Here is a 19,697-nt window from a genome sequence, read left to right as displayed (position 1 = left end):
GTCACTGTCCCCGGGGGTGTTCAAGGAAAGGTTGGACCTGGCGCTTAGGGACGTGGGTTAGTGAGTGACATTGGTGGTAGACGGATGGTTGGACCAGACGATCTGGAGGTCTCTTCCAGCCTTAATGCTTCTGTGATTACATGACTTACACAAAACAGGGAAAAACAGCCCATGTGCCAGTTTAAATACGAGAAGCTGCGGCTGAAAAAAGGCACGCTTTACAGAAGAGCGAGCAAACTGCGCAGAAAGCCGCCTGCGAAGGGCCACCTGCCCTCGGGCCGGGCAGCGGGCAGCGAGGCCGGGGTGCTCCAACACCCCCCCCCCCCCCTCCCTTCCAGGAACCGGGGGGGTGTTGGGGAGGCGTTGCCGGCGCCCGCCGTGACGCGACGCCGCGGGCGCTCCCCATTGGCGGCCGGCGGAGGGTGTAGCCGGAGGGCGGTCGGTGGTTGGCTGGCGCCCCGGGGCGGCGGCGGGGCCGGGGCAGCGGCGGCGGCGGCGGCGGCAGGCGGAGGGAAGGGAGGGGGGGGGACAGCGCCGCCGTGCCCCCGCCCGGCCGGCCCGAGGTAGGTTCGGCGCTGCCCGGGGCCGCCGCCGCCTCCGCCCTCCGCGGCCCTCCAGGGGCCGGGGCAGGGCAGGGCACGGCACGGCGGCAGCGCCCGGGGCACGCTTCGGGGTGGCGGCGGTGGGTGAACGGGGCTCCAGCGGGAAAATCCGCCCGGGGAAGGGCGGCCGGCCCGCTCCGCAGCCGTGTGCTGCCGCCCCGTGCGTCCCTGCTGTGTGTTTACTCATAATTTTATATCGTCTTTAATATGCATTACTATTTTTAACATATACTATTATTATTTTTAATGTATGCCTGTATATTTTAACATATTATATTTATTTTTAACGTCTATCTATATTTTTAACGTATCATTTTTAATGTATATATCTATATTTTTAACCTACTATTGTTATTTTAAGTGTAAACTTCTCTATTTTTAACATATTGGTATTATTTTTAATATATATCCGTGTTTTCCCCCTGCCCCGTTGCCCGGTGCTGCTGCAGTGTTGGCGCCAGCCCCGGCCCTGTGGCCCCACTGGGTCAGCCTGGGCACTCACCGGGAGGCCCCGCTGCGAGCTTTGGGCCTGCCAGAGGTCACGGCGAGTGTTTGCCTGCCGGCCCCGTTCCCCTGTCCAGCTCCCTCTTGGGAGCTGTGTTTTTCTCCCCGTAGGTCTGCAGGGTTGGGTGCGGGCAGCCAGCTCTCCATGCTGACCGCTCTCACCATCATATTACAGGGTAGCAGTGAGCGACCAGCTTTCCTCGAGCTCCACGAGGCACCGACAGGCTCCCCGAGGACCCTCTGAGCGTGCTGATCTGCAGCAGGATCATACAGCCCCAGCCTCTGGACATCAGCTTGTGCAGGTGGACAAACGTGGTGACAGTAGGAGTGCCCCTGCAGAGCTTGCATGGAGGACTATGTGCTCCTGCTTATGCTTTCTTTAGCAGACTGGTTTTTCTCCTTAAGCAAGCCTGGAGTTAGATAGGACCTTTTAAGGCTTAGATATAGATTTTTTTACAAGATTGAGGCGTGAGGACAAACAGGATTTTCCAAGTGACTGGAATATTAGAGGTTTAATTAGTTATTTCCATCAGTTAAAATTGCTTTGAATAGGAAATTCACGTCTTTAAAGGCCCTGTGTTTGAGATCCCCATCTTTTAATCACATGAACACCTGAAGTCCTTAGACTCCCAGGTATGTGGTGCTGACACCTTGCCATTCTCAGCAGAGCTGAGCAGTGGTATGTAGGAGTGAAGAAGAGGAGAGAAGAAATAAAGGGATAATCCTCTGCCATGGAATTTCTCCTAAGGAAGCTTTTTCACTTTGCCTAATGTTTTAATTAGGAAGAAAACATTCCATTCCTGACCACATATACAATCTCTGCTAAGCAAATGGCTGTGGTCTCTTCCTTATCTTCCACAGTTTTCGACTTGTGTAAGACTTAGTTATGTACACATACTTAGCATTGGTTTCACATGTTGGACTTTCTCTTCTTTCTCTTCTGCTTGCATTACAGCCTGTGCTCTACTTTTTTTTTTTTTTTTTCTTCAATGTATTTATTGCTTGGTTGTTGCTTCTTTTGATGCAAGCTTTGAGAAGCGGTTGGTCTTTGCATGTTTATGCTGGCAAATGTATTGGTATCTTTAGGTTTCCACTTTAAAAAAAAAAAAAAAGTAGCACAATTAAAAAAAAAAGTTGTTATGATGAACACATTGAAAGCCTTTGTTTACAGTAGAGCAAGCAGCTTGTTTCTGTAAGGCCACCCCCCCCAATCTGAGATGCACCAAAGTACCCTCTGGCTTAGTGCCATTTAGGAATGAGAGCAAATTCCTGTCTCACAGAAGTAGGGTGTAACTAGAGTATAAAATACCTGGTTTGTGTTATACAGCAGATGTTAAAGGAGACCAGAACTTTTGCACAAATTATGTTTGAAGTATCTGTGTAGCAGGGTTATTTTACTCCTTTGTCTTTGCTGCCATCAGGCTTTACCATGCTCCGAGCCTTCAGTCACACAAACGGTAAGTGTGCGTTCCGTCATGCCAAGTGTCGGCACCATCACAAGTCTGTGCTGGCAATCAGGAGAGAAGACGTTAATGCGTGGGAAAGGAGAGCACCCCTAGCACCAAAGCATGTTAAGGAACTGACACAGATGGGGTACAAAGTCCTGGTGCAGCCGTCAAACCGGAGAGCCATCCACGAGAAGGTAAGGTCCCATTCTGAGTTAGATGAGCAAACCAATAGCTTGACTGTTAAGCATAGTGCAGGAAAAGTAGTACTTGAAGGATGCACGTGAGAAAACCTATCACTCATTTTATTAAATGAGAAGTTGTTGTGTCCTGGTGTAAGGAAAAAGGACTAGTTTGTTTAGCCTTTTAATGTAATTAATATTGACACATCAGTGGGTTTTTGGAGCTGTTCTTAATGATTACTCTCCCTTTCACCTGTCTCTGAAGAAGTGCAAGGTGCTTTTGAAGTAGAGACATGGGGATTAATTTAAAACTGATGGGTTTTTCTCTTCTGTTTTTATAGAGGCAATACTAAAAAATAAGCATTTTTTTTTTTTAAATAATGAATTATGCATCTTCCAATTGTGAATCCCACTCCTGCTTGAATCCCATTCCGTGTGTAAAATCAGAAGAAAAGTTTCTTTAATGCTGTGGGCTTCAGGACTGAGAGCTTTTACAATTCTTGTAGCAGCGGTAACACTGCTCTAAGGTATCTGAGCCAACAGATGAAAACTGAAACATAAGTAGGGAATTAGTGATCACTTGCGCTATCACCCTTCAGTTAAGACACAATGCTGGTTTTCACCAAAGCATGTATCACATTAGATACACAAGTACAATGTTGAAGGCTGGAATTTTAATAATGTTTTTGAGTTAAGGGGGATCAAAAATATATTTTCATATGGATAAACATTCTTTTAGAAGTTGGTCTTCAGCGTGGACTTACACAGTTTTATAAAATCGTACATCATCAGACTCATTTGTCAGATTTCTCTAAACTTATTTCCAAGTGTTTCAACACATTACAAAGGGCTGTTCATTACTGTAATACTATAATTAACTGTAATAAAATGTTCTCTTTGTAGTCTGTGAATTTAAGATGAATGATTTTGCTAATATGTAACTATGTTTTAGCCTCATATAATAGTATATTAGCATAGAAATTCAGTTTGATGTTTGATACCCCTTTTGAAAATGAGACTTAGGAATTTATCACATGCAGTAACTGGTTTCTACTTTGTAGAATTTTCTGTTTGTCCTCTGCTTGAGTTGCTTTTGTGCTTAGAGCTATGAATATGGAAAGAAACAGAAACATATACTTGATTTTTGTCTTTTATAGGACTATGTCAAAGCAGGTGGCATTATTCAGGAAGACATTTCTGAAGCTTCTCTGATAGTGGGTGTGAAGAGACCTCCAGAGGACAAATTAATTCCTAAAAAGAACTATGCCTTCTTTTCTCATACTATTAAAGCCCAGGAGGCAAACATGCCCCTTTTGGATGAGATTCTAAGACAGGTAAATGCTGTCAGAACAAGGAGCAGCGTGGAGCTCAAACTGAACTTGGTCCTGGTAGAAAGCTTGCTGCCTTGTATGGTTGCTTCCAATATGTATATGCGTAGATAGCTGATGAGGACCATTTTCAGTATCCCTGCCTGGAGCTGAGTATTTTTTGCCCAGCAGATCTCTTGCTTGCAGTGCTACTGTGTGTATGTGCGTAAGGCAGATGAGCTGTGAGCATGGTGTGTGCTCAGGAGATGTTTATGCTGCGTGAACACAGGCTTGTGGGGAGTATTGGCCCTGACTGAGGGATGCAGCCAATTTGCACAAAACAAGCAAACCAAGCAAAAGCAACCTCTTGGCCAGAGATGTGGCCTGCAGAGGTTGGAGTGGCCTATGGGGGTGCTCTGTGCCAAGGGTGAACAGGCAAGGCAGAGACTAATGTAGTTTTTATGTTTTAATTTTTATACATAAATCTTGTTCTGAATTATTTGCCTTCCTCATATCTTCCTATCAGTCTCTATCGGGAAGGATGACAAAGGCATATGAAAAGGTGGTTCCTAGGAAAGCAGTGTGCCACTGACTGTGCATTCACGGGAAATTTTAATATTCAATTTGCTATGTATTTTCAGGAAATTCGACTGTTTGACTATGAAAAAATGGTTGATCATAAAGGAATGCGAGTTGTGGCCTTTGGAAAGTGGGCTGGTGTAGCAGGTATAGTGCATAAAGTAAAGGCAGGCTTGCACCAAGTAACTTCCTGTAATACTTCTGGTTCTGTATGTCTCCTGAACGCTGGGGCTTTGCAATGCATTTTTAATTGTTGTGTTGCTTTTAAGAGCTTTTTTGCTTTCTGTTTTGTGCTGCCTGCTTTTGATCAGACTATGTGTCAAACAGTCCCATGGATTCCTGGCAAATCTACTATTTTATGTTGTTTTGAAGTCCCATTCATCTGTTCAGCTAATCTGAGGCAGACTTCATGTCAAGGTCAACTGAAGAGAGTTTTGAAGGATATTGTTGCTGACTGTCCTGTGGTTTGAAACAGCTTCTGTTGTTTCTTCAGGAAGCTCTCTGTATTATCTCCTTCTTTGGAGTCTGGTGATGTGTTTGCATCTGATAAAAGGATATCCAAGTATTAAATAGTGTTGGAATGAATAATGTAGGTCAACAGCAGGCTTAAGGTTATGGCCTGCTATTGAATTTCTCCTTCCCTGGTGTTGTATAGACTTTCTTTATAAGTAACAATATTATATCACAAGCAAAAATATCCAGGATGATGTTAGACTTCAGTAAGTCTCTGCAGTTTCTAACTGTGTATATTCGTAATTAACACTGATGGTGTGATTTTTCTTTTTTTTAACCTATAGGAATGATCAACATTTTGCATGGATTGGGATTACGGTTTTTAGCCCTGGGACATCACACTCCCTTCATGGTAAGAGTATATGTATATTGTTCTTCAGCAAAATGATGTACAGGTTTTGAATAATCGTCAGTATTTGGATGTGGCAAATATCTCATCTAATGACTCTGTGCCTTTGATTTCAGCACATTGGGATGGCACATAACTACAGAAATAGCAGTCAGGCCGTGCAAGCAGTACGTGATGCCGGGTATGAAATTTCTCTGGGACTGATGCCAAAGTCAGTTGGGCCCTTGACATTTGTGTTTACAGGCACTGGTAATGTTTCTAAGGTAAGAATTCTGTCTTCAGGGTGAAATACTATATTACTTTTAATAGAACTTCTTGGCATTTTATGCGTCAGGTTAAATGGGTTAAGATAGGTTCATTTTGTTTGCTTGCACTTCAGGTTTTTCAATGCCATAAGAATTTTTAAGTACCCTAAACAAATGCCTTTAATGTGAGATCATGCCTGACAAGGCTGACTATGCTAACTTCTAACCATGACAAATGGGTTAAGACTTACTCCTCCTGTCTCTTTTCCCACCTGTGTGATTTTTGTCTCCCTCTCTCCCCTCTGGGCTCACAAGGTGTGTTGAATCAGTCTGGTAAATTACGGGGAAAGAATTACCTTTCTAATACTTGAGGATTTTTCTCTTTTTCAGTAACATTGATGTGGCTTACAAATGCCAGACTTTGGAGCTGTTGTCTAGGAGGTAGGGAAAAGACACGTGCTTCTGGCAACAAAGACCAGTTAACAAGCCTCCAGCTCTAAAGAGAAAGCATTGTCATGTAAACGAGTGCCTTCTGGAAAAATGGATGGCTTGTCTGAAAGGCCCATGTTTTACAGTCACAGCTCTTTGGGAAAGTCATTTTGAAGTTCTTTGCCTTTAGAACATCCTGGTTGGTGAGGAGTGGTTTCAGGGGTCTTCCCTAAAGAGAAACTGCTCCTCAGAAGGCAGCAAAGCTGTCTATTGTGGCTGAGTTGAGGCCTTTCAGCTCTGCTGTTGGAAATACAAAACAGATGTTAGATCGTGGGCCAGGCATTCTGCAGTAGTGGGGAGTGATGTAAATTCCTTGTGTGTAGAGTCCAGGCAGCTTTATTTTGGAGAGCAGGGGTGTGTGTGAAACAGGATCTACGTCTGTGAAGATGTTCTTGGGCAGGACTGTCGAGCTGTGTGTGGCATTTTTGTACCTGTTTTCACAGACCAAATGAGCAATGTTACACTCTTTGTTCTCTGCTCATTCGGAATCCTACTTTCGCTTTACAGGGTGCCCAAGAAATGTTCAATGCTCTGCCATGTGAATTTGTGGAACCACATGAGTTAAAGGAAGTTTCCCAATCTGGAGGTATGCTGTGATTATAAATGTGATTAAAAACATTGGAACCCTTTTTCTCCAAGTATAACAGCTAATTATTATTATTATTTTTTCTTCAGACCTCAGAAAAGTTTATGGGACGGTGTTAAGTCGGCACCATCATCTTGTGAGGAAGCACGATGGAATGTATGATCCTGTAGACTATGATAAACATCCAGAACTTTACACTTCTCGCTTCAACACTGATGTGAGCATCTCTTTTGTTCTTTTATGAAAGGTTTTCCACGGAGCATTGGTAGTTAGTATTCCTTTGCGTATCTGTTGATTGAGAGAGCATTCATGTAAAATATTAGACCCGGAGCTTTCAACTTTGTAAAGTGCTAGATGGGAACATTGGGCATCTGTACGTTTCTTTGCAGATTGCACCCTACACGACTTGTTTAATTAACGGCATATACTGGGAACAACATACTCCTCGCTTGTTAAGTCGACAGGATGCTCAGAAGCTGCTCATGCCAGTTAGATCTGCTGCAGGTGCACCGGAGGGCTGTCCTGAGCTACCGCACAAGTAAGGCACCTCATTTCACTAGTAGCAATTCTGCAGCATCGAGTCATAATGCTAAGCAGTTTCATGATAGTGTCTGGCAATTGATTTTGTTTCTTAATGTTGTTCTTACATGCTGTGAAACGTCTTGTTGCTCCTGCTTTTGTTCTGTGATTGGCAGTGTTGTTTTCACAGTTCAGAGTTTCTGAAAACATCACAGTAGAAACAATTAAGAGGTATCTGTCTTTCTGCAAAGGTAGTTCTGCATTTGACCCTTGTGCAGAATGCAATGCAAACATTTTCTGACATCTGGGATGTGTGCCTACTGCACCATTACTGCTAGAAATTTCTATGCATGAACAGAGTTTCAGAGTGGACAAGTTCTTTTTTTCCTCTTGACTTGTACAAGTCAGTAACTGTTTCTTACCAGCTCTGATGTCTGCAGCGGGTAGCTGGAATACTTCTCAACCCTAGCTTTCAATATGGAATGCAGGGTGAAAATCCAGGGTTAGGCTCCTTTCAGTGTGGGTAGGAGCCCACCCTTTCTTTAATAGCCTGGCCAATACTGTAATAGATCTCTGGTAGACTGTCCTGAAGATATATCTTGGGAGGATATGCATATGTATCCTGGTAAGGAAGCAGGCCGTTGTCTCTTTGCCCACTTGTGACACATTTATTTATGGTACCTAACAAATAGAGACTTTAAGAGTTAACGTTGAGTAGAGCCAGAGATTGTGAGTTAGGCTCATGAACACTCCACCAGTGCCAGCTGTCTGGGAGGCAGCCATCTCGTTCAATGGTGAAGTCATTCTGGCACAGGACTGCTCACTGGTAGGTTGGGGGAATTGGAGGTGTTGACAGCACAGGAAGTACAGAGAAAAGATGGTGAATGAGTGGATTCTTCTGGTCTTTGAGAAGTTATGGATGAAATTTGGATCCTGTTGATGTGAACGGAAGTTTTATGACTAAAACAGGTCTAGATTTCCTTTGCATTTATGTAGGTCATTGTGGTGTGTTGACTTCTACGTTGGTTAAGTAGGATGAAACTACAAGGTTCGAAATTCTTCTCATGTTTCTCTCTTTTTTTCTTTTTTTTTTTTTCCCCTGGTGTTGACTTGTGATCTGTTATATGTTTGTTTGTAATTTGGATAATGCTGTGTTCTGTTCTTTTTTTTATTTGATTGCTTTAGACTTCTGGCAATATGTGACATTTCGGCAGACACTGGAGGATCTATAGAATTTATGACGGAGTGTACAACAATTGACAGCCCATTTTGTATGTATGATGCTGACCAGCATATTATTCATGACAGGTGGGATAGCCTTTAGTTTGTATTGCTTTCCCCTGTAATTTGTACAGTGAAATATTATATTGAAAATCATGAGCTGAAAACACTTGTGAAACGTGGTGCCTTTCAAGTACCATGGAGAAATTGTTCAGAAGAGCTGTGTTCTCTCTTCCAGTGTTGAAGGCTCTGGGATTCTGATGTGTTCCATCGACAATCTGCCAGCACAGCTTCCTATAGAAGCAACAGAGTACTTTGGTGATATGCTTTTCCCATATATTGAGGAGATGGTAAGATCTTACGTATGCAACAAGGAGGTGAAAGCTTGGGCAGTCTGCTTGTTTGTTGCTTTTCTGGTCTCCTATATATTTTTAAAACGAATCTGCTGTAGAACATAACAGACTTTGTATTTTTAAAAACAAGCTTTCTATGTCTTGAGGCAATACTTTCAAAAAGCAACATGTGAACAAGATGTTAGGGACTTGGATATCTTAGGGAAGAACCAAAAACTTTCTGTAGGCAGGAAAGAGTCTCTGGAAGGTAGCCTACTGCTGATGAAGCTTGCAAAAGGTATTAAAATCCAAGGTTTTTTTTGGGTACTCAACAATCACAGTAAGACTGCTGTTTGAATTCCTATTTTTTCAAAAAAAGTCAAAGGACACTGATCAGGGGCAGGATAATTTTACATCTAAAAGATGCCGTTGTTGCATGCATTTAAATGCTATTAAAAAACTTGGTATTTTACTCTGAAAGAAATACGTGAAATAAAATGATTGATTTTCAATAACTTATCTCCCTAGCTGTTATCTGAAGGCTCAGAACCTCTTGAAAACCAGAATTACTCATCTGTTGTTCGAGATGTAAGTTTTGCAGTTTGCCTGTCTGCTTGTTTGCCTCTGCTTTAAAACATACAGGTGCAAAAACCCCTCAGACTTTGTTTCGTGTATTTCTAGGCAGTGATTGCATCCAATGGCTCACTGACAGCTAAGTATGAATATATCCAGAAATTGAGGGAGAGCAGGTAATGCATACTTTCTTAAAGTCCAGTTCAGGACTGTAAATAAACTTCTCTGCATTCTGTTTCCCCTTTTGCATTTATTTTATCTTCTGTTTTGGTGGGCTGCTGCTATTTTGCACTGTATCTAACTTACTCCTAGCTTGCTGATTATCTTCTTCCTTCATGCACACTGTTTAAATCATTAGCATGTATTGTTACTAACTTATACTGAAGTTAGAAAGTAGCCATTTTTCTCTTCCTTATGTTAGCAAGACTAACCAGAGACAGCAAATAACCACATGCCAATATTATGTTCTTCCTGGCTCATTTAAAATGGATGTAACATACAGTCCTTTGAAAGGAATGGCTGAAAAGGCTGTCTAATGTAGCTTGAGTCTAGTTTCTTCAAGTATTGCTCAAGTGCATTGTTCGGTAGGTGGATGTATCCAGGAGCCTCTGTGAGACTCTGACTTTTCATTATACTCCTTTAGCTACAGCTTTAGCTGCTGCTTCATCCTGACCCTGTCTCAGTAGTTATCTGCCAGTGGTAACATGAAAGAAGTAGCACTAAGTGGTTTAAACTAACAGAAGTATAAATAAACTGGATATCCCTTCCCTTCCCTCTCCTCCCTGTTATTAACAAACACTATAGTTTAGCTATGAAAGATGTTAATTTGACAGTAAGTGGATACTTCTGGCTTCACGTTCATGATCGGTGCCAGCTGTAGTATGCATCGCGTAAAAATTGAAATTGGTCTGACCACAAGTGCTGCATGCACTAGTGGATGCTAAAAGCATGGTATGTTGACTTCTCAGATTTCCTTCGGGAACTTTAAGAAGTCTGGTTATGAATTTGTGCATGATGAATTATATATGGGTGCTTTTTCCACTCAAAGTAACATGCTGTTTGCTTCTCAAAGATGACAGCTTACAGTTGTTTTTGTCTTGTGCTATTTAGTAGACCACCTCAAGAGGCTGTCTCAGTAACAAATTTTCTTGTTCCTCACACAGCACAGTAATCTGTTTTTTTTGGCTTTCTCCATAATCATTTGCATGGTCTTGTGTGAACTACCCTGAGAATCTGGAGACTTCCTTCCCAAGGGTTTTTTTGTGGGTAGATTTTTGATATTTCTGCAGACCTGTGTATTGCATGTGATGTTCAGTTGTTCATTGGTGTTGCTCACTTAGCTATGAGAAAAACAAGACCTGCTAACACTACCCTCCCTTTACTTGTGAAGTTGGGAAATAATGCATATGAAAGTGGGGAAATAACTGCGTAAAGTGTAATGGTTTAGTTAAAGATAGGCTCTTGTTTAGAGCCTGCAAGAATTATGTGGCTTCTGGTATTACTCTAACAAAGTAGTGCTGTGTCTAGTTCAGTACCTGAGGGCTCTATTTAGACTAATTGTGTATTCTCTTTGAATGTCTGTGAACATTTCAAACTTATGCTAGCCTGGTTACATCAGCTGAACTGTCCTGGTTGCCATCAGAATGCAGGAGTGGGTTGATTTACTGAACTTTTTTCCATCCTTTCACTTTCACTTGTCTCAAACCTGCTACCAGTTCCTCATCCACAGCTGCATGTCCCATGAACACTGTGGATGTCTCAGAGGCTGATGTAACTGGATTATTTAAATTTGTAGGTAGAGAGTTGGCAATAATCTGAGATGTTCTTTTTTGGAATTCTGTTCCCACTCTTGGAGGATCATTTGGCAGCTCATGTTTGTGCCTGTCCCAGATAGGCGTGCTGCATTTCATCCAAGTGGTATCTAATTATGGACAGTGGAAAAGTTTAAAATAAGTGTGATAAGATGTTTGACTGCAAAATCCAGCTTTCTTTTATTTGGAAATCTCCCCTTTGTCAACACTGTTGCTTCAAGCTCCTGCATACCACTGCTGCTTCCTATAAATGAAGGGTGGAGTGGAGCTCACTCTTTTCCTTTGCTCAAGAAGGTGTAGTTGTAGAAGATGTCCTATTAGAATAGGTAGTAGGTGAAGGAAGGTCCTAGGGTTTGTCATATGAAAGGAGATGATGGGCTTAGGAGGCCTTCTGTGAATGGATTAAATCATGGCTCAACTTTTTTTTAAAAAAATAAGATCTATAAAACTTGTGTGAAGGTCAAAATGTACAGTAACCTATAATAATAATTTAGATAGATTAGACAGGTGATATGCTGGTATGTCCCTTTCAGATGTAATGTTGAAAAAAGTTACTTAAAAACAAAACCAAAAAATCCCTCTGAAAGTACAGGAATGGAGAATGGGACATTGGAATTTCGGAGATTAATTCAACCTTCCCAAATTCTCAGACAGAGGAGACGGGAATGTGCTTCAGACAGATGGATTTGGTATTGATTTAACTCTGTCTACTCAGGATAGTCTTTCAATACTATTGTTCGAGGCTTTGCGCCCCCAGATACCCATTTGTACTTCACGCCATGCCTTGGGTCATGTAGTACCCCTGTTCTTATGCACTTTAGGCGTTGCTCTGGCCAGCTGCAACACTGTCCTTCATTATTTTGGTAGTTTTTGAACTGAAAAAACAACAAAAAATTGAGTTTACAGGTGCCATGTAGAGCTCCCCAAAAGTCTGAGACAACCATTATTTAGTGGAAATGTTCCGAGGGCATGGATGAATCCTCTTGAATTGAATCCTCTTCCGAGGGCAGGAGCTTTACACAAAGTTTGTCAGCTAGAGGTCAGAGTTCTCCCTATGCCTATCCACAATGCAGGGTATGCCTGTGTAAACTCTTGGTAGATAAAAGGGAGATTGAGGAACTTGTGTATACACTTCGGAAGTTTCTCTTAAATCTTATCTTTGAAGGCCCTAACTATTAGTTGAAATTTGTTCTCAGGATATGGGGTAGGAAAAACAAAACCTCAAATAACACTGTTAATTTTGTTAAACAATAGGGCAATAAAGAACTTCCTTTTCTTCAACAATAAAAAAGTGCTATAAAAACATTTTATTTACAGCAGTTTTATTTATTGCAGTTTTTAACTGCATGGTGATGAAAATATTTTAAATGAACATTTTTACAATATTAGTTTTAACAACATAAATTTTAAGGTAAAAGGAAAGCTATAATGAGATAAAATGCATTTTCTTGCTATAGTTTATGCATTTCCGAGAGCATATTAAGTAATCGCTGATCTATGTTGTTCTGACTGACAAAATGAAATGCAGAATCTGATGTGAACACTTTATATTATAAGTCAACAGAAGAGCTTTTTTTTTTGATTTTATTTTATGTAATTCAGCAGTTCCATGATGTAAAGTAAGCAAGACAGGGACTGGAATCCCTTGACAAGTCATGGCAGCCCAACATGACATAGGCAGCTTGGTGGTCCTCAAGTGATCTGGTTACAGTCATTTGGCCATTGAGGAAAACATAATGACAACTGAGGAAAAAAAATGTTCAAAATCCAGTAGCAATTGGAGAAGCAGTGGAGACATTGATGGATTTGATCTTGGTTATATTAGAGGAAGGAAACTAGAAGTTATGCAGCAGGACAGTAGCAGTACTTGACAGCTATTGACCAGTTTTGGGCTAGCTAGCCACAAATTTGACTGTTGGTCTGAATAGAGCTCTTGGTTTGTAGACTTACTAAAACATACTTATTCTGTTAGCTTTATCAGCATGCAATTTATTTCTTCTGTGTGATTTTTAATTTTCCCTGTAACACCTCCTAGGGAGTACGCCCAGATGTTGAACATGGATAACAAGAAGAGGGTTTTAGTACTTGGCTCTGGCTACGTTTCTGGCCCTGTACTTGAATATCTCACTAGGGATTCCAACGTTGACATCACAATTGGTATGTAAGACTTCTCTCATTTATCACATAAAAAAACGTCTTCTATGTATAGTATGGACTTATTCCAACCAACTTGTGTGGCAGAGCCTTTCTCGTAAGTACTAAACGGATCTTGTTCTGAGAGCTGATAAAGAAAACCTTTACTGTTATGCACTGCAGAAAAGGATTTTGTAGCTTTCTGAGAATTTTGAGTTTATATAATTGATTTGAAAATGACATAGCCTCATGGAAAGTTTATTGTTTGCATATGTAACCTATAGGGAGATTAGAAAGAAGTATTTTTCCTTCTAACCTGCTTTGGGCTTGAGATTGGTGTTGTTGATAGTCAGTCTCTTTTATTGTTTCTCAGTTATGTTTTCCTCCTCACACAAGATGAAATTAGTTTTATAGACGTCTGTATGAGTAAAGTCTCCTCTGTTGTTAAAACCAGTACTGTGGTGGTAAACATTCTTCATGCTGTAACCCAGGTTTGTTTATTGCTCTGTTTAGGTTTTATCTGTAGCATATTTCAGGCTGGATATCTCCAAAACACTTCTCTGTATGCTCATAGATGATTTTACCCTAATTCTGCAATTTCAGAATTAAAACCCAGGCTGTATTGCCTGAAAGATACTTTGCTAGGAAGAGATTTATTTTAAAACAACATATTTCTGTATTGTTTTAATTGTTGCTAGTTTTATTTTTATAAGTATATATTATATAAATTTTCTATTATTATTATTTTTTCTTTCATACTACTTTCACGCTGTGTTGCTTTTGTTACCTTTTGCAGTGGTAACAATAATACTTTTAACTCCTGGGAAAAGACTTACTAGGAAGAAGAGAGGCACTCTAAGGAAGCTGTACACTTTTATTAGACCTGCCTGATGTGGAGGACAGGGAAGGATTACAGCAATGTGCAGCATCCATTGCCTCACCAGTAGGGAGGCTGCATCAAGTCCCTTCAATCCAGTAGTGGTAAGGGAAACCAGGTGAACTGGAAGATCTGATTTGCCAGGCTCTGTGCAAACATAGCAGGTGCCTCTTATCTGGGTAGCTTAAAAACATGCAGTTTCTATAGCACACACACACACCACCAGAGCGAAAAAAAAAAAAAAAAAAAAAAAAAAAGCTTGGAAGGAAAGAGACACAAAGATGTTACTTAGGCTAATATTTAACAGCAGGCAGGTAGATACGGAAAGCATAAAATGCACCTCACAGTGCCACATTTGGCTCCCTACTGCTAGGCTAGACCGCTTTAAATCCAAATGATTGAAGACTTTGAATAAAATCTTTAATTAGGAAACCTTCATGTAATCATCTTTTTTTGTTTTGAATTGTAGACTGCTTTGCCCAGTGCTGTTTCCTCAGCACAAGTTGATTAGTAGGATAGGGAGAATCACCCTCTAGCAATATTTATTTCCCTTTGACTTTGGAAAGGCCATAAGGAAATAAGGCCTTAACTTAGAGGCACAGATGCTTTTAATTCTCTATAAGCCTCTGCCCCACCTGCTGCCTTCATTGCCCGCTCCTTTCTCCTGGCTGTGTTCCCATTGCCTTCCTTGCACTGGCTGCGTGGTGAGCAAGGATGGGGGACCAATTCATTTTAAGTCAGATGTAGCAAATACTGGCTGCTTTTAACCTGGATTGCTTTTTCAGTTCCACTTTCCTTATAATGGTAAGTGCTGATGGCAGTGCAAGCAAAATAATAGGAAAAGAACAAGTGGAGGCAGGAGGGAGGTGGAGATTGTTTTTTTTTTTTTTCCCTTTTAGTGATAATATCAGCACACGCAGGGCTGGTAGGACTAAGCCCTAGGTAAATATTGAAACCAGTCAGATTGGATGTGGGCCTTTTAGTTATATTTTGCCTAAGCAAAAGCTGAACATTTTTAGCTTATTATGTTAGAAGCAGCGAATGGTGAAGTGGTGAATTGTTTTTATTTATGCTATTAAGCTGGTGTTGGCTACAAATATGAATTCTGTTAAAAATATACTGAAACAGTGTTTTGAAATACTTTTTTTTTTTTTTTTTTTTTTTTTTTTTTTTTTTTTAAGGAGATTTATCCATAAGTATAGTGGCTATGTGAAATGAAGGATAGGGTGGGCTTTTCTGGACATACGTTTTTTTTTTTTTGCCTCCTAAATCTCTTAGTGAACTGTGTTGAACCTACATGTTTGGCAAGGCCTTAAAACTAGCAAAGGTTTTCCTTTCTCGTTTAAACTGAACATAGCCTGAAAATGACAAGCAAGTTGTTTTCTCTGGAGTTGTTCTCCTCCAGGACTGTTCTCTCCAGGACTTCCTTGCTTTTCAGTGAAATAGTCTATGCATTTGTGGAAATGGCTGTTTAAAAATGTTTAAATGTTTAAAAATGGCTGTTCAAAAGCTGTTTAAATACTTAAATCTGTTTGTCTGGGTTAGAAATGTGACCATATTTTAAACCAGAAAAAAAGACGCGGTACTGTGTAGTGGCTTAAAATGCTTTAGGCCTCAAGATAAGTTGTTGCTCTAATTGAAAATAGTTGTTTATTAACAAGATGCTGCTAGTCTAAAGCCAGTTGTGGCACACAATTTTTTTTCCATGACAATCTTCTGTCAGGAGTCAGCACAATGCAATATTTCGTTAAATTGGAAAGCACCAGGCCTGGCTTTTCCGTGTTTCTGTGTGAAAGTCAAAACAAGAACAAAAACTGCACCTGTTTCAAGGAATTTGATTAGTTTGTTTCACTTGAGGGTGTAAACCTTCAAGAAAAGGTGTTTTTGGGGAGGAGGTATTTGCTCTCTGTCCCTGCACTGCCCTTCCTAGTTGTACATTGCTTCTCCAGCAAATTGGTGAGCTCATGCATGCCTATAGAAATTTAATATGGCTAGGGCCCCGAAGTGAGTTTCTGGCATTCTGGTTTACAATCCTACACCTTTCTATGTCAAGCAGACCAGTAGATGACTCGTTTAGGTAAAAGGGTCTGTCCCTAAGTAAAGGTTAGGGGCTGACATCCCTCCCAGATCAAAGCATGAAGATCAAGTCTGTTGTGTGATTGTCCACCGAATAAATAGGGAGAAGAAGAATTACTGCTTAGTTTTGTAGTGCTGAATGTGGGATGTCATTAAGTTCCTGCTTGTTACTACTCCTACTTTGGTTTTATCTCCGTTTTTTTCAAGTTCTTTTTTTGTATGTTCCTTTTGACTCCCGCTCCCAACTATTTTTCCATTAATATTCTGGACATCTCCAGAGAAGTAGACACACCTATTGAGAAGGCAGCAGCTAATCTGGACTAAAATAATAATTACCATGTGAGGTCTTGGAAAATCAAATAAAGATGATCAGCAGAAAAACATAGCAGGTCTACTATGCTCAACCAGAAGTACCACCAGCCCCTTCAGGCATACTTGTGCTTTTTTGGAGAACCTACTTCTTCATCAGCATCAAAGCAGGATGATGACTTCTAGTTTTGCATAAATAATTTGTGTTGACCTAGTCTACTGACAGGAGGAAGATTGCAGCTTAAACTTTGTTTTAAGTAAACACATAATGGTGCTAATTGCGGGTGTTTGTTAGTAAAGAGCAGCCTGGGGCTCTTCTGAGAGTAAACGTTCTTAGGTTATTGTTCTTGAGTCATAGCAGCCATGGCTTGACACTGGAAATCAATTATAATATTGACTACTTCAGATGAAGTAAAGTGCTTTATGCTTAATTTTTCTTCAACTGCTAGTAAAAAAGTATCTGTGCAACTGATTCTCTGGAAAGAAGCAGGCATATGTACAGCAGTTATACCTGGGCACGCTTTGGACTTGTTCATACTTAGGTAACGGTGTGTTTTATTTTTAAAACAGCATCTGTCATGGAGGAACAACTTGAACAACTGACAAAAAAATTCAGCAATGTCACTTCAGTTCATATGGATGTCCTTAAGCATGAGGAAAAGCTGTCCTCTTTGGTGAAGAAACACGATCTTGTGATCAGGTCAGAATTCCGAGTAAAACATGATAGGCTCAAGTCAAAGTCATGCTGCTTCTTTCTCCTAGTTCACGGCCTAAATCAGCATTGTAACTGTGTAAAGGACCTTATGTGACTGCCCTCAGTTTGCTAGACCTTTTGATGGAGCCTAGATGGCCACTTTTATTCTTTCTTAATGCCCAAGAACTGGGGTCATATTTGTATATGTAAATAGTTGTAACTGGCCACTGCCTTCTTGTGTAGAGAGGTGTCAGGGATAGATTTTGAAAGGAACTTTGAATGCAGCTTCTCTTTTTAAGTGTTCACCAATTACTTGGATAACTTTAGTAAGAGGGGCCAGTTGTGTCTACCAGCTTATGTGTGCCTAGGATCAAGTTTGCATGTTTTCAGGAGGAGTAAAAATTCTGACATATTGGTGATTTCACTTGAATATCCAGTTAAGAAAGATCTCTTTCCAGTTATTGAAATGGGAGGAAATGACCTTACCATTTTGTCTGTTTTGCAATGGAAGTCATGAGTGTTGTTTCTTTTCTAGCTAGAACATGCTTTTTGTGAAGTATATCAGCTGGATTGTTGTAATGAAAGGATTCTCAAGGATGGTTTTACAGTTCTGTATCTTCTAAACCTTCAGCATGCCTGTTTAGAAGATGGTATTGAAAAGAGGTCTATGTTTTTTTTGTTCTGTATTTTTCCCTCCAAGGAAAAATATGACAGAAACATTGTCTAAAGAATGACTCTCATATTGTTTTGCACCCTGTTCTGAGTGCATCTGACAGTGACCTCTGATAGGGTGGGTGACATTTCACTTGTGTAGGTATGAAGCAACCTGGAGCAAGGCAGATGTGATGGGTGCATTTAGTTGAGCTTTTCTGTAGGCACACAAAACCATCAGTGAGAGTCTTTTCAGTGATGGCATAAGTAACGGATTGGATTTTGATGTTGTGTAATTCTCTTTCATTTGCAGTTTGCTGCCTTACTCAGCACATCCTTTGGTTGCTAAGAAATGTATTAACAACAAAGTGAACTTGGTAACAGCAAGCTACTTAACACCCGCTATGAAAGAACTCCAGAAGAGGTAGGTGTGAGAGTCTCTTTCTGGTATTGCTTCCTTCTTTGGTGTATATTTGGTGTGAACGTTTTGTAGTGTTTTACATCTGCAACCTTTAATTAGTGTTTTCTGCATTCTGTCCCTTTCCCTTCCTTTAAACGAGGACCAGATACGTTTCCCCAAAGTTGCGCACAGAGACTGTAACAGAACAGAGTGAAGGATGCATGCTGCAACCTGCTCAGGCTACTGCTCTGGAAACTGGAGTATACTGTTCTGCGTGCCCCAGCTTATTTCATGTTAATGTGCCTTGTCTTCCCCCTTCAAACTTGTTTAGATGTTTGAAGGAGAAGCTGGGCTGTCCTGTTCTACCAGTGGCAGAAAGCTTAATTGTCTTCGTCTTCCCCTTATGAAAACTCATTCTTGGCTTATTCTACATTAGTCTCAAACTGGTTACAATTCTAATTACTCTAATGTTTCTGTTGTCTACTTATTTTATATGATTTAAAATTGGTTTTGGCCTGTGGCTTCATTTAGGTGATTCTCTGAGTCGCAGTACTAGAATCTCTGGAGTCAATTCAAGTGAGTGAGATAGGAATCTGACATTCAGTGTCTCTGAAAATGATAAAATGGAGAAAGCTAGACAGGTAAAGAACCAGGGCAGCAGGAATGAGAGAGGTTTATGAACTTCTCCTCCTCATATTGCTGTGATGTCAAGAGGTCATACTGCTTTTGCCAAAATAAAAACTCCAAAAAAAACAAAACCCTAAGCCAGAAGAAATCCCCTTCTCATTTGTCAATATAAAAAGTGTTTTTTATTAATAAACTTTTATTTTAAAATAAATCACCCTCATTTGTGGTGATGCGAGCTGCTTTGGAAGCTAGGCAATTGTTTTTATAAAAAAAAAAAAAAAATAAATTGCTTACAGCTTGGGAAAAAAGACCTTTCGATCTCTCTCCTTCTGTAGGATCTGTTATGGGCTATTACAACCAACCTTGTTTTGTCTTCTACATTGATGCAGGAAGGCAGTAAAGCACTGTCCAGGAGAACATAGGATACAGTGTACCTTGTAGAAATTTATTTTTTCACCAGCCCATAGATGTTGCATCAAAGTAAGAGAAATCAAGGCTACAGTGACTTTTAGCACAATTGTACGCTTGGGGTTTTAACATCTGTTTGTATTGTTGTTTTTTTTTTTTCTCCCACAAGCTGCAGACAGAATGCAGAATTTACTGTGTTGGGGAAAGTTTGTTGGGCCTCCTTTGGACAGATTTCATGAACAAAAGTGAAATTCTGACGCTTCTC

The 19,697-nt window shown here is 40.6% G+C and overlaps 1 protein-coding gene across 2 annotated transcripts in view; it reads left to right on the top strand.

Moving 5' to 3' along the window:
• The first annotated feature begins 511 nt into the window (after positions 1 to 511).
• The window catches only part of AASS (aminoadipate-semialdehyde synthase), a 30,675-nt gene continuing 11,489 nt past the window's right edge, over positions 512 to 19,697 (top strand). The window contains exons 1-17 of one of the 2 annotated variants that reach the window (XM_082755649.1): positions 512 to 563; positions 1,282 to 1,408; positions 2,528 to 2,748; positions 3,891 to 4,067; positions 4,682 to 4,766; positions 5,417 to 5,484; positions 5,598 to 5,744; positions 6,723 to 6,801; positions 6,891 to 7,018; positions 7,191 to 7,339; positions 8,506 to 8,628; positions 8,780 to 8,891; positions 9,402 to 9,461; positions 9,555 to 9,622; positions 13,293 to 13,414; positions 17,223 to 17,352; positions 18,311 to 18,421. In XM_082755649.1, the coding sequence (XP_082611775.1) occupies positions 2,536 to 2,748; positions 3,891 to 4,067; positions 4,682 to 4,766; positions 5,417 to 5,484; positions 5,598 to 5,744; positions 6,723 to 6,801; positions 6,891 to 7,018; positions 7,191 to 7,339; positions 8,506 to 8,628; positions 8,780 to 8,891; positions 9,402 to 9,461; positions 9,555 to 9,622; positions 13,293 to 13,414; positions 17,223 to 17,352; positions 18,311 to 18,421 (1,772 nt within the window). In that variant the 5' untranslated portion in view covers positions 512 to 563; positions 1,282 to 1,408; positions 2,528 to 2,535. Of the gene's footprint in view, positions 564 to 592; positions 683 to 1,281; positions 1,409 to 2,527; positions 2,749 to 3,890; positions 4,068 to 4,681; positions 4,767 to 5,416; positions 5,485 to 5,597; positions 5,745 to 6,722; positions 6,802 to 6,890; positions 7,019 to 7,190; positions 7,340 to 8,505; positions 8,629 to 8,779; positions 8,892 to 9,401; positions 9,462 to 9,554; positions 9,623 to 13,292; positions 13,415 to 17,222; positions 17,353 to 18,310; positions 18,422 to 19,697 lie in introns of those variants that run through there. The other variant, XM_082755650.1, reaches the window with a different exon arrangement.

The sequence above is a fragment of the Aythya marila genome (genome assembly GCF_965140915.1).
Source record: "Aythya marila genome assembly, chromosome: 1".
In the NCBI taxonomy this organism is placed as follows: Eukaryota; Metazoa; Chordata; class Aves; order Anseriformes; family Anatidae; genus Aythya; species Aythya marila.
This window is presented reverse-complemented; position numbering and strand designations above follow the sequence as displayed.